General features: G+C 39.4%; 2 protein-coding genes across 2 annotated transcripts in view; one reads left to right on the forward strand and one right to left on the reverse strand.

Moving 5' to 3' along the window:
• Window positions 1-121: 121 nt before the first annotated feature.
• On the reverse strand, window positions 122-3,475 carry LOC125903796 (MAD2L1 binding protein). Its single transcript, XM_049600943.1, has 3 exons — window positions 3,093-3,475; window positions 971-1,254; window positions 122-864 (listed from the first exon to the last, which is right to left on the reverse strand). Exons 1-3 carry the CDS (start codon window positions 3,451-3,453, stop codon window positions 337-339), a joined length of 1,173 nt encoding a protein of 390 aa, XP_049456900.1. The 5' UTR covers window positions 3,454-3,475; the 3' UTR covers window positions 122-336.
• Window positions 3,476-4,573: 1,098 nt separating this feature from the next.
• kif16bb (kinesin family member 16Bb) overlaps window positions 4,574-12,408 on the forward strand; it is a 31,313-nt gene continuing 23,478 nt past the window's right edge. Inside the window, exons 1-8 of the mRNA XM_049600493.1 lie at window positions 4,574-4,869; window positions 4,941-5,004; window positions 5,084-5,194; window positions 6,558-6,674; window positions 7,463-7,560; window positions 9,866-9,978; window positions 10,067-10,209; window positions 10,542-10,710. Of these exons, the coding sequence (XP_049456450.1) occupies window positions 4,823-4,869; window positions 4,941-5,004; window positions 5,084-5,194; window positions 6,558-6,674; window positions 7,463-7,560; window positions 9,866-9,978; window positions 10,067-10,209; window positions 10,542-10,710 (862 nt within the window). The 5' untranslated portion in view covers window positions 4,574-4,822. The remainder of the gene's footprint in view (window positions 4,870-4,940; window positions 5,005-5,083; window positions 5,195-6,557; window positions 6,675-7,462; window positions 7,561-9,865; window positions 9,979-10,066; window positions 10,210-10,541; window positions 10,711-12,408) is intronic.

Here is a 12,408-nt window from a genome sequence, read left to right on the forward strand (position 1 = left end):
CTTAAAAATTAGTGATATTTTATGCAAAACATGTAAAACATTATTCATAAATATAAACAATGCACAATGTTGTCATAGATTTAATACTAACAAAGCCTCAGAAGACTGCAATACACTACACTGCTTGAGTCAAAAAACCAACTATTGTTTTAGGTGACACTTTTAATTTCAAGTAGAAAAAAATGGAACTCATAATTCATTAAAATATGGACAATTCAATTCAAAATTCAAGTTCAAAATTCACATTAACCACCATTAAAATGTTATTGTACTGTAGTATACATGCTCCAGATAAAGAGCTCCAAGCTCAGATTATGTGCTCCCCAACTGTCTGGGTCATTTGCCAAAGCCCTTGATAGTCATTGGAGCCTGAAACCACACATAATCCTGCCAGTCTGACCCCTGTGCCCTTGATTCCTTACAGGTGCTGGGATCAGTAGACAGAGCTATAGTTTGGTTCTTTACACGGGTTGGCACTTTAAATTGCAGTTTAGGGCGGAACCAACCTACACCGCAATCCCTGTGAGCCAGTGCCATAACTGTGGTAGGCATTAAACGAACGGGTCTGGTGTCAGACAAAAGGTCAGCCACAAAAAGAGTACGGAAGAGTTGCCTTAAGCATGAGGACACCCGTAGACACTGCTCACCACCAGCCAATACCAGAGCCTCCATGTTGATCTCATACAGCTCTTTGGGGAGGACGAGGGAGCCACCCATCAGCAGCAGCACACGGGGCACCTTGCTAAGGGAAAAAAGCACCTCCAGCTGCTGCAGCACCTCCTCTAGCTCCTGAAGAGTCTGTTGACACTTGCGCCCGTCCATGTCTGCAGACTGCGGCGGCCTCCGACTCACTGTGTCTTTATCCTGAAAAGTAAAACATTCAGCAAACATATTTAGTTAATCTCAAATCCACAGTCTTCATTTATGAGCATTTGTACACTATGCTTGCACACTTCATTTTCCCCTTCACCTGCATTGTGGCTTGCTGTTTCTTCTGGGAGTAAACCAGCTGGTCGTACGTCATGGGCAGTTGCTGTCTCTGGTAGAGAACGCACTTGAGGATCTCACTGACGAAGCGGCAGCAGCCTTCCTGAGTCACAGTGCCAGGGAAAACCACGTTCACACGGCCTTCCTCCCGCGCTCTTCTCATCACCTCAGAATCACTGTCCTCTCTGTCACTGTGTTGTTTACTGGCAGTCACGCTGGAATCCGACAAAGTCCTCTGACCAGAAGTGTCCTCGTCTTGGGTGTTTTCTGTCCAAATGCAGACCACAGTAATGTCATTAGGGTGAGCAATAGGCCTGTTTTGCTCAATTTTAGCTAGTTAAATAATTAAATCTAGCAGGGCCAGTGTTCTAATACAGCCATTGTCCCCATTTTCCCCCTAAACTTAACATAAAGTTACTGCCTGGCTGAGGTGGAAGAATGACTCAGATCCTCTACTTAAGCATAATAAACAATCCTGCACTCAAAGGTTTGCTTAAATGGAAACTGCAGCCTTTTTCAGAATTCATACATGTAGAGAAGCACAATAATATCGGCATGTCATCGGAATCAGCCAAAATGCTGATAATATTGGTACATCATCGGTATTGGCCAATATGTTTTTTAATGTTGCACAATGAATAAATGTTACATACATTGAAAAGCATATCTCATGTCTCCATCTGCTGGTGGGCCATTAGGATAAGAGTATGCATGCATAATATGATGTTAATTCCACCACAGAAGAGACTTAATGATCACTAAGATTAGCTGGTAAAAAAGTGGATATATTGATACTGGTATTGCTTATCAGCCTAATAAGTTGTTATATATTGGCATATTGGATATCAGCAAAAAATCCAATATCAGGCATCCTTACGTACATGTTATTCCTATGGTCTCACAGTATTAGATCATAGTAATTATATAATATTAGTAAGCGTGAACCTCTCTTTCCCAAATCAACAGTTATGAGGTCTGGAGCTGCTTCATAGACAATCAATGGTGAAAAATATAATAGATGACACTGAGAGCACCCAGAGGAATGTTCTGAGTATATAGGTACATCTTCTGTTTCAGAACTGAGAACACTACAATATAAGATTTTTTATTGTCAGTGGAGCAGCTCCCTATACTTTGACATCACAAGTTTGAAACTATCATATCTGGTTTCTGGCTTTGAAAGAAGGTAGCTCATGTTCACTAATATTGATTGAACTTTCCTTGGCTATGAAAATAACATATTGGTATACTTAATTTTGGTGGTGTTTCCCTTTAAGTGCAAATTAATACAGTATTACATAATTAATACAGTATGTGAGTGTGAGTTACAGAGACATTTTAAAATGGATTACCTGCCAAGTATGGAACATTTTAAAAGTAGGATTAAGGACTATTTGAGTACTAAATGCACATGTCCTGTTACTGAGCGCTGCTGGTGATTACTGTCTTGAAGTGAATTGCCAACTGTTTTGTAACTGTTTGTTTCATGTTGTCTGTTTTAACCTATTGTGTTTTTTTTTAGTGCAACTATTATGCTGCTGTCTTGGCCAGGACTCCCTTGCAAAAGAGTTTCTGAATCTCAATGGGACTATTTCCTGGTAAAATAAAGGTTAAAATAAAAAAAATAAAAAAAATTATATCAGGGTATACTGGATTATAACTATTGATGCCTTCAAGTGTAAGCAGCATTTTAATACAGCTGGTTAGGATGGGGCTCATGTTATCTACTATATATACACTGCTGGATAGTGTAATCGTATTTGCTTTGTTGATACTAATGTTTTGTTAGCAGAATAAGATAAATATGTCTGTAAAGTAACTTGAGAATAGTAAATCATGTCCATTATAGTTTCCCAGAGTGCAGAATGACATCTTTAAATGTCTTGTTTTGACCAAAACAATAATCCAAAACTCTAAGATATTCAGTTTACCATGTTAAAAAACAGAGAAGCTACAAATAAAAAGAATTAAGACACCGGACACTATGTTTATAACCTATCACATCACACTCATCTGCCATGCTGGATCTGAGAAACGTCTAACAGTTAGGAAATGTGTTTTAACGTCCCCACTGGAAAACATGGATACCCACACCGGTAACCAACCTGGAGTGCTGCTTGTGGAGGACATAATGATGTTTTCCTTGTCTTCAGTGTTAATCACACTATGCTGTTTTGAGTTGAGTCGATTTTCAGTGGAGGCATCTTTCAATTCCGTTTCATTTTTCGCTTTTACGCTTGTGTTTACGGCCCGTGGTGAAAGCTGTTCGGCTACTTCCGCAGACGGTCGGTGCGAGTTTGAGTCTTCGGGAACATTTTGTAACGACAGGACTTTACAGGTCATATTCGGCTCTGACGGAAACGACAGGCGCCTCGTTATCCCGGTGTCTCCGCCGGTAATAGTGGACGTATGTTCCGCGCATTCTGAGTTAGATGTTAGCTTTATTATATTAGAGTCTTCTGCCATGATTTTGAATGTCCCCGCCGGGTGTTGGCCGCACTGCATCATGGGAAACGTGGAACGACAGCAACGCCGTGTTCAGGCTACATTGAAATATTCGAAAAACAAACTTCCCCGACTAAAGTACTGTTCCTCCGACTGTTATGTCCAAAACAGTAAATCAGAAATGTGTTAATTCTCGCAGGTGTAAAGGTTTGGTTTGTAGGTTTTTCATGGCTTTCACAGTTTGCTGAATTTTGAACGTCACTGAATAAATAATATTATTTCGAATGAGACATTAAATTAACCGCTTTAATTGTTCATTTTTTTTCAACAGACCCAACACTAAAGGTATTAGCAAATATAACAACACAGACTACAAGCTTACATCACTTTTCAGATAATTTTAGTCAACGTTTGACGGCCTAAAATCGCTTTTACCACGAGACCAATAAGCGGAACAACTTGGCGATGTTTCAAGCCCTGCTGTCGGGTTTTTTTCCCCGTGAGTGTCAAATGCAGCATATTGACAGACATATTCAAATCAGTGGACACATTAGATACATGTTGATTTCAATACAGTGGGTTTATTGATTAGAAACTCCAAATACAATTTAAAGTTAAGTGTGTAAAATCTGGTTGAGTCACTTTCCATTTGTGAGTGGATACATTTACAAAGTTATGTTTTTAGATAAACAGAAAATGAGACATCTGCCTGTAAATTGAGTGCAAAAACAGGGTGTCTACAGGTATCGGACGCTTATGGCATTTTCAAGATCATTATATCCGAATTTAACACTAATTTCTGGAGAATCCATCTTTTTCTTATTCAAGCATTGCAGGTAAGTATCAAGGTATGCAGTCCAGTGTAGATGTAGGCGTTATGTAGGGACATAGTTAACAGAGTAAGTCAGGCTAATCTACATTTTGCCAACAGATAAATATAGAATGAAAAGACACACTTAGATTTAGTGGTAGTATTAAAGATCTGAAAAATTAGAAATATGGACTTTAAATAAATAAATGGATGAATGAAATTAAATAGAAATGTTCATGGCAATTAAGACCTCGCGAATTCACACTCAAGATTATTTAAATACCTGCAGGCACCCTGAATATATCAAAATAAGTATAATAACATAATAAATAATAAAAGGGATTGAGCAAATATAAAAAATGTATTAAGTCGCAGGCTACTACACCCTAGTGGCCAATTTGTGTAGTGCGCCGAGAAAGGCAGCAACAGGCCCCAGGTGTGATAATTAGGTGTGAAATTACGCGGCCTTGATGTTCACGCGGATGTCTTCACGCGAAAGGTGGACTTCTTTTTCAAAGCAGGAGAAAACCGGCTGAGAAAACTGTCTGTTTAATGTGTTGTGTCTGATTTTGATCAGTAATGGCGTCAGTGCGAGTCGCGGTCCGAGCCCGTCCATTGAACAAAAGGTAGGTTGAGTGACTGCTGTTATTGTCTCTCTGAATCAACTCTGATGCCACTCACGTTCACGTCTCCACAGAGAAAAGCAGTTATCATCGAAGGTGATAATTCAAATGAAGGGGAACTCTACATCTATTTATAAGGTATTTTATCACACAAAACGCCATTATACTAAATTAATTAAGTTTTTATTAAGAGTGGGCTGTGTATTTCAAATTGTAGCCTTCACCTGTTCGAGGGGACGAGCTGAAGGGCAAAGGGAAGACCTTCTCTTATGACTTCTCATATGATTCAACGGACAGAGGAAGACTCACATTTACATCCCAGGAGAGGGTATCTGTATTCTTGTGTTTAGGGGAGAACTGGGCTGGTTGTCACATGGCTGTTGTTGTGGCCTGTTAAAACATGTTGGTAGCCCACTGAAACTTTCAGAATTGGGGTCAGAGGTCACCTACAAGGTTATAGTTTTTTTTATGTCATAGTGTAACTAGCTCCCACTGTTGTGTTTCTCTTCTAGGCATACACACAATGAGTTCATTATAAATCAATTATTGGTGTGAAAAGAGAGCTAAAGTTTAGATTTAAGTATTTCTAGAAGTTTTTTTTCTTAGTGAGGCTACAACATGTGGTTGTTGTTGGCTTAAGCAGGATTTATACTTCTCAGTCAAATAGATGCCGTAACCTATGTCATAGCCAAACGTGCACTTCCCTAGAAATGTAACTACACCTTGCAGCAACTCATATGAGTAGAGGAAATCTCAGAGAATCGCTAGGCTAATTATTACAACGTAAAATGACATAAGCTTGTGCTAATAACGTTAGCATGTTATATTTGTTTGGAAAACGTCTTTTAGACAGTTGTTTTGTTAGTGAACCTTGAGAGCTGTAATGGAGCTGAATCTTGTAACATTTGTTAAATGTTGCTTAGTCCCTGGCTTCACATGAGTAGAGGAAATGTCCGCTAGCTGCTAAGATAATTTACACAATGTAAAATGCCATAGGCTTGTGCTATTAACATTAGCATGTTGTATTTGTGGAGAAAAAGTGTCCAACAAAAGACAAATGCTTTGTCTGCGAATACTGTGAGTTATAGTGAAGCTGATTTGTGTACTGGTGTTTGTATTTGTTGCTATTAAGCCATGTTTAAATTGTGTTTCAGAGCAACACAGATAGACCACCGCACAAGTATAAATGCTCAAAACAGTGAAGGCCACGTGCGAGGCTACGTCATAGGTTCTGCGTACAGCTGATGCAGAAGTATAAATCCACCTTTGGTCGCTAGCAAAAAAACTGCAGATGGGGATGCTTGTCATATTCTCTTCAGGGAAGATATTGTTCTTCATAATGCTATATAAGGATGAAAAACTTGAAGGAAAGCTTTTTCCTGCTTATGCTCTCTTAATGCGTGAGCTAGAATTTAACTTTTTAAATTCATCCATATTCATCCACATATCTTTAAAACAGAATAAGCTTAAGGAGGGTAAAGTCACTGCGTTCCTACCTGACATTTTAGGCTTCCATTATACTTTGAAAGGGAATCTGTTAAGGATACAGTTTTTGAGGGATTCAAAATTAAAATAAAATGTGACGATAAACCCGGTTCTCCCCTACCATCTGTTTTAACATTTTGCATAACTTTTTTGTAGTGTGGGACAATGACCTGATATTTTAACTAACTTTTTCTCTGCTGCTTCAGATTTTTCATGACCTGGGGTCTGATGTCCTGAAAGCTGCGTTTGAGGGTTACAATGCCTGTGTGTTTGCCTATGGCCAGACAGGCTCAGGAAAATCTTACACCATGATGGGTCATACAGTAAGGCTTTCTATCAGCTGTCTCAGCACTCTCACTCAGGTTAAAGGGCCATTTTTAATTTATCTTGAGAGGTAGATATCCTATAAACATCTGTGGGTCGTTTCCAACTTGCATCTCAAACAGGCCCTGTAAATAAGCCCCTCAGTCATCACGGACACCCAGGATGTCACAATATTCACAGCACTGTAAAGCTTACAGTGCAGAATACCCCAGCAGTCCTAACCAAGTGTGCACAGAGCAGCGACTCCTCACCACATTAGAAACTGACTGATGGCAGCCTCATCACACATCCCTCCCTGTCTTTCCCATTTATCTCCATGTTTCCCCCCACTAATCAGCAAATGTGATGAGGCCAGCAACCCACAGCTTTTCTCTCCACACCTTGCGCAGCAATGGAAATTTCACATTACCAGCAAGCTTTCTGCTTGTCTACCAGGAGACTTGTGCAAGGTCATCAGCAAAGCTGCTGTCAACATTCCAGATAATTATATATGGCTCTTAATGCTTACTATCTGTTACTTTGTAATTAAAACAAGAGGGCATGCAGCTCGGAGTGGAATTGCTTTTATGCTTCAGTAACTCCATATCAGATGAGCTGTTGTTTGTGTTGTTCAGCAGTCTTTGCATGTGCTAACTTGTGGTCACGGCATAGCATTGACACCCAAATTAAGAGAACATAATAGGAGCAAAAATGATATTGTCATGTAAAAGTAACACTATGTATAACATTATCTTTTTGAGCTCCAAAAAGTTCTAAACGTGACATTTTCTACCATTTAATTTGCCAGGAAGATAAAGGGTTAATCCCACGGATCTGTGAAGGCCTGTTCTGCGAGATATCTCGTAGAAGCATGAGTGATGCCGTGTCATTCCGCACAGAGGTCAGGTAAGGGACCTTCGTATATGTGCTGTAGTAACTCTTCTTTTTATCTTCAATCAATCAATAAACTTATAAAAATTTAAAAGATTCCAGGACAATGTTTTGCTTACGAGAATTTTAGAAATTAGCAGAGGCGGTGGACAGACCAATTTTTTTTGGTACTTATATAGAGTTGGAAAGGAAAAATTGGTGTGTGGCAAATGGTAACAGCATTAAATCCAAAGCTACTGTCGCTTATGTTGGGATGATGCTCCTCTTTGAGTTGTTTTCTGATCTAATACTAAGAGAGCCTACAATTGCAAGCCTTTTTTCAGCACCACTAAGACCATTTTACTCATTGAGGAAAGTGTGTCTAAAAAAAAAAAAAAAAAGAGAGAGAGAGCATGTATATGACCAGCCTACAAAGAATCCATGCTGGGATCAAGACTTCAAACAGACTGATTTCTGTCATTTCAATATAACAGTAAGGCCTCAGTTTCTCTTATACCCCTGATGCAAAGGTGAAAACAGTCAAAAAACTATGGTGCAAAAATATGCAGAAACAAGTTCATGCCTGATTGTCATTAAACTCAAAACTCAAAACTCCTCAGAGCTGCAGCACATTTCATGAGATGCACACGGGAAAAACACACACACTGTTTGCAGCTATGTACTTCCAGCTGACAGTGACTAGGCCTCCAGTCACACTTATGACGAAGCATGACATAAACAATGCCATCTCAGTTATTGAGTTGTTTCCTGTTTTTTGATGTTCTTTCTTGTATTTTTCAGCTGTATGGTCTCGGTTTAGATATGATGGTCGTGCAGATAAAGGCCTTCATTGTTCATTTCACAGAGCTAAAATGGTCATGTAACTTCAGAAAATTGCGTGACTTCACCGTAATGAAGTCATTTAAAATCAGAAAAAGACAACATTAAGGTTTATTACTATAATCAAGATCCTAGGTGATATCCAGTCTCAGCACAATTGTTTCACGATTACATGTCCCAGCTCTGCTCCTAAATGATTATGTTTGGAGATAAAATTGAGGGTTTGAAGCCCATCAAGATACTGTGAAACTATTATTTAGCCATTTGGTATCATGTGTGCTGCTGGCACATTATTTGGGTTTAATTCAACTCCAGAACTGGATGTGATGTGACTGGCTCGGCTTTATTTTAGAAATGTTGAATAGCTTGAAAATGACCACGGGATGGCTTCTGACAGATTACACCTTTTTGTACTGGTTTTTTTTTTTTTTTTTGGTATATACCCAGCAGAGGTGCAAGTTACACGTTGTCTTCCAAATACATTTTCCAAAAAGTGTGATTGTCAGTGATATTGAAGTATCACCGTCACCGTTTTCTTGCAGACAACATGAAAAACACAGATGTGTTTCAAATGTTTGGTTCAAGATATGGTAATTATTTAAAACGCTTTGATATCCCTGATACACATATCATAGATTTAGTGACCGTACAATAGCAGTGTAAGGCTTCATGTAGTAGTTTACCAATCACGACTTCATGGGGCTCCAAATTCTAAACAAATTTGATAAAGTGCATGATTAAATAATTCATTAAAGAAATTAAACTTATAGGAATGTTGGGATAGGACATGTGTGAGATTCCTGGCATGGCATCTACCACTTGTCAGTTTTTTCTGTCAATTCCTATGGTCACAGTTTCACTTGCCCATAAATGAAACCTCTGATTGTTGTTGGTTTCTCTTGTGCAGATAGCTGTAAAACATCATATGTTTTGTATTCATAGTTTGAATCACACAGTATGTAACTGGCCTTATAATCCTTCCTGTGCTGTTATAGTAGTAATAGCAGCTACGCTTCAAGTCATTTAGAAACCATCTAATATTGTAACCCGTCTGACTTCTCAACTCTGTGCCAGAAAAACAACCTGAATGGCTCCATCCACGTGATATGGTCTCTACCATTTTCATCACTTGTCACGCTCCCGTAAAGCCTAATTGCTCCATGCCTTGCATTGTTTTTGAATCAGCCACTCAGACTAGTCCTTTTGCTTCTTGCACACACCCAGTTATTGATTTGAAGTGCTCTGCCGAAACCTACTTTGCATGTGTTTGTTTATTCATTGCCATTGCAAGCAGAGCAATGCATGCTCAATATGCACAATAATTTGGCTTTAAATCTCCTGTGCATTTCTTTTCATAGTAGACGGTGAGTATAGCAACTTGTTTTGTTCTCATTTGGTGCTGTGCCGCTCACATACCAACACTGAAACCCTTCATTAATCGTGTGGCTTTGTGTGTAATCTCAGACCAAATTTTGCATTTGTGTTTCTGTCTGGGCCCCAGCTATTTGGAGATCTACAATGAACGTGTGCAGGACCTTCTCAAGAGGAAAACTGCATCCGCAGATGGAGGCTTGAGAGTGAGAGAGCACCCCAGGGATGGGCCCTACGTAGAGAGTAAGACGGGGCTTTATTCTCCATCCCATGCCTCTCTCAGCTTGTGTGAAATGCAGAAAATGTAATACAGACCACAACTTGTGTGTAGATCTGTCCAAGCACTTGGCACACAACCACAGTGACATGGAGGACCTGATTATTCTCGGCAATGCCAACCGCACCACAGCCAGCACAGGCATGAATGACCTCAGCAGCCGCTCTCACGCCATCTTCACCATCAGCTTCACCCAGGTGAGCTGCAGTGCTTAAGCGCGTCCTCGCTGCCATGTCTCACGTTGGCAGTTTTAATTGGAGTTAACATTTTTTCTTAAGTTTCCTTGCAAACTGTTTTGGTGTTAGTAAAGGCCATCCCTCAAGAGCTGTAATTAGCCTTGTTTATCCGTTTTGTGTAATGATCATTTTCTATGTTTTTAGGGGTTTTTTTCAGTCTTCAAAGGCCTTTTTATTTTTTAGATCTTAAGTAGCACTTTTGTCGTAATGCCCGCCCATCAGTATTCCTCTGTGATGTTGCCTCTTTTGAACTAGATGGAGATTGCTCAGTGATTTTTTTTGTCATGCCACAGGCGCATTTTGACGCAGAGCTGCCACGTGAGACGCTGAGTAAGATCCACCTGGTGGACCTGGCAGGCAGCGAGAGAGCCGATGCCACGCGGGCCACAGACACCAGGCTGAAGGAAGGCGCCAACATCAACAAATCCCTCGCCACCCTGAGCAGTGTAATCTCAGCTTTGGGTAAATGGCAGTTACAGTTTGACTTACACACCATGATGCCACATCTTTATCTAGTATTGAGCAGGTTAGCTCAGTAACAGATATTGATAAATGACTGTATTCTGTGCTAGGGCTGTAAGTTTTCAAAACGAAATGCAGTGTGGGTGTTACTTTTCTTACAATTTTATTATCTAACTATATAACGACGAAAACTCTGTCTGTGATTGTGTCTGTCTGTGTCTCTGTTCCATGTTTTTCTCCTCACTGACTTGGTCAATCCATATGAAATTTGGCACAGTGGTAGAGGGTCATGGAGGATGCGAATGAATCAATTGGCCAAAGCAGGGCACTATAGCAACCGATTGAAATTACAAACTTTGAATGGGCATATCTCATGCCCCGTTTGTCACAGAGACATGAAACTTTGCACAGAGATGCCTCTCCTCATGAGGAACAAATCTGCCTCAAGAACCCATAACTTCCGGTTATATAGATTTTCCGCCATTTTTTGAAAAACACTTAAAATCGATCTCTTCCTAGGAAGTTTGACCGATCTGCATGAAACTCGGTGAACATAATCTAGGGACCAATATCTAAAGTTCCCTCTTGGCAAAACTTCGAAAACTTACTAAAACTGAGCTTCTGTAAGGCAATGAATATTGCGGAGGGCGTGGCTCATCACATAAAGGTGTATAACATCTCACGGGTTTCACCGATCACCACGCAACTTTGTAGGCATTTGACCACACATAATCTGAGGGGACCCCTCCATTATTGACCCGATCAAACAGACTGGGGGCGCTAGAGAGCTAATTTCTTATCTAGGCCTAACCGCCATCGCTGTGGCTCCCCCTGTGGCCAAATGTTTGGGGTTTTTTTTCTAATTATTGGTATGACTAAGTCATGGTATGGTATGCAGTACATAATCACGGAAATTCTGTCAGTCAGTCATTCTGTCTGTCCCACGTTTTTCTACTCACTGACGTGGTCAATCTATGTGAAACTGCACATAGGCATTGAGGATATGCATAGGTAGAAGGTGACAAAGCTATCAATGGGTATGGACTAGTAGAATTTTATGTTTGGTTTCATTTCAAATAGTTCTTTTCACCATTTGAAGGAAAATATTGTCTTGATAAAATTGTAGCTGGAATTTAACCGCTGCTGTTCGAGGGGTGAGAATGAGAAGGGCATAAGTGACATTTAACCAGCTTAACAGGACAGCCAAAGCCAAAAATGACCCTACTTTGCCCCAACTTTATTGAATTTACTCTTCAGTATTAAAACATGATAAACATATGGATGACAATATTTAATTAATAGTGTTTTGACATATATTAATTTATTTATTTTTTTTAATGAGAAAGTGCACGTATGCCCTTTTTGGCCCCAAATAATTTAGCTTCTTTTTTTTTTCTCTTTAGCGCTATGTCCTTTGGTTTTTGATTAAGAACTCTTGATTGGTTAAGATTTCACAAGTACCCCTTTGGCAGTAGAAAGAGCTCATTAGGAACTTTCATTTGAGATATATATATGTATATAATATATATATATATATATATATATATATATATATATATATATATATATATATATATATATATATATATATATATATATATATATATATATATATATATAAACTCATTTTTGCCCCAAATGTCACGTACGCCCCTCCACTTCTCGCACCTCGATTTGAGCTTATGATAAAATGAAAGA

The sequence above is a fragment of the Epinephelus fuscoguttatus genome, linkage group LG16, assembly GCF_011397635.1.
Source record: "Epinephelus fuscoguttatus linkage group LG16, E.fuscoguttatus.final_Chr_v1".
In the NCBI taxonomy this organism is placed as follows: Eukaryota; Metazoa; Chordata; class Actinopteri; order Perciformes; family Serranidae; genus Epinephelus; species Epinephelus fuscoguttatus.

What these genes read in the sequence shown, in the direction of transcription:
- LOC125903796 (XM_049600943.1), bottom strand. Translation starts at nt 3,453, where the DNA reads ATGGCAGAAGACTCTAATATAATAAAGCTAACATCTAACTCAGAATGC. An exon ending in CTCCACAAGCAGCACTCCAG is followed by an intron (nt 1,255 to 3,092) that starts GTTGGTTACCGG and finishes GCATTTGGACAG; the next exon opens with AAAACACCCAAGACGAGGAC. An exon ending in AACAGCAAGCCACAATGCAG is followed by an intron (nt 865 to 970) that starts GTGAAGGGGAAA and finishes TTTACTTTTCAG; the next exon opens with GATAAAGACACAGTGAGTCG.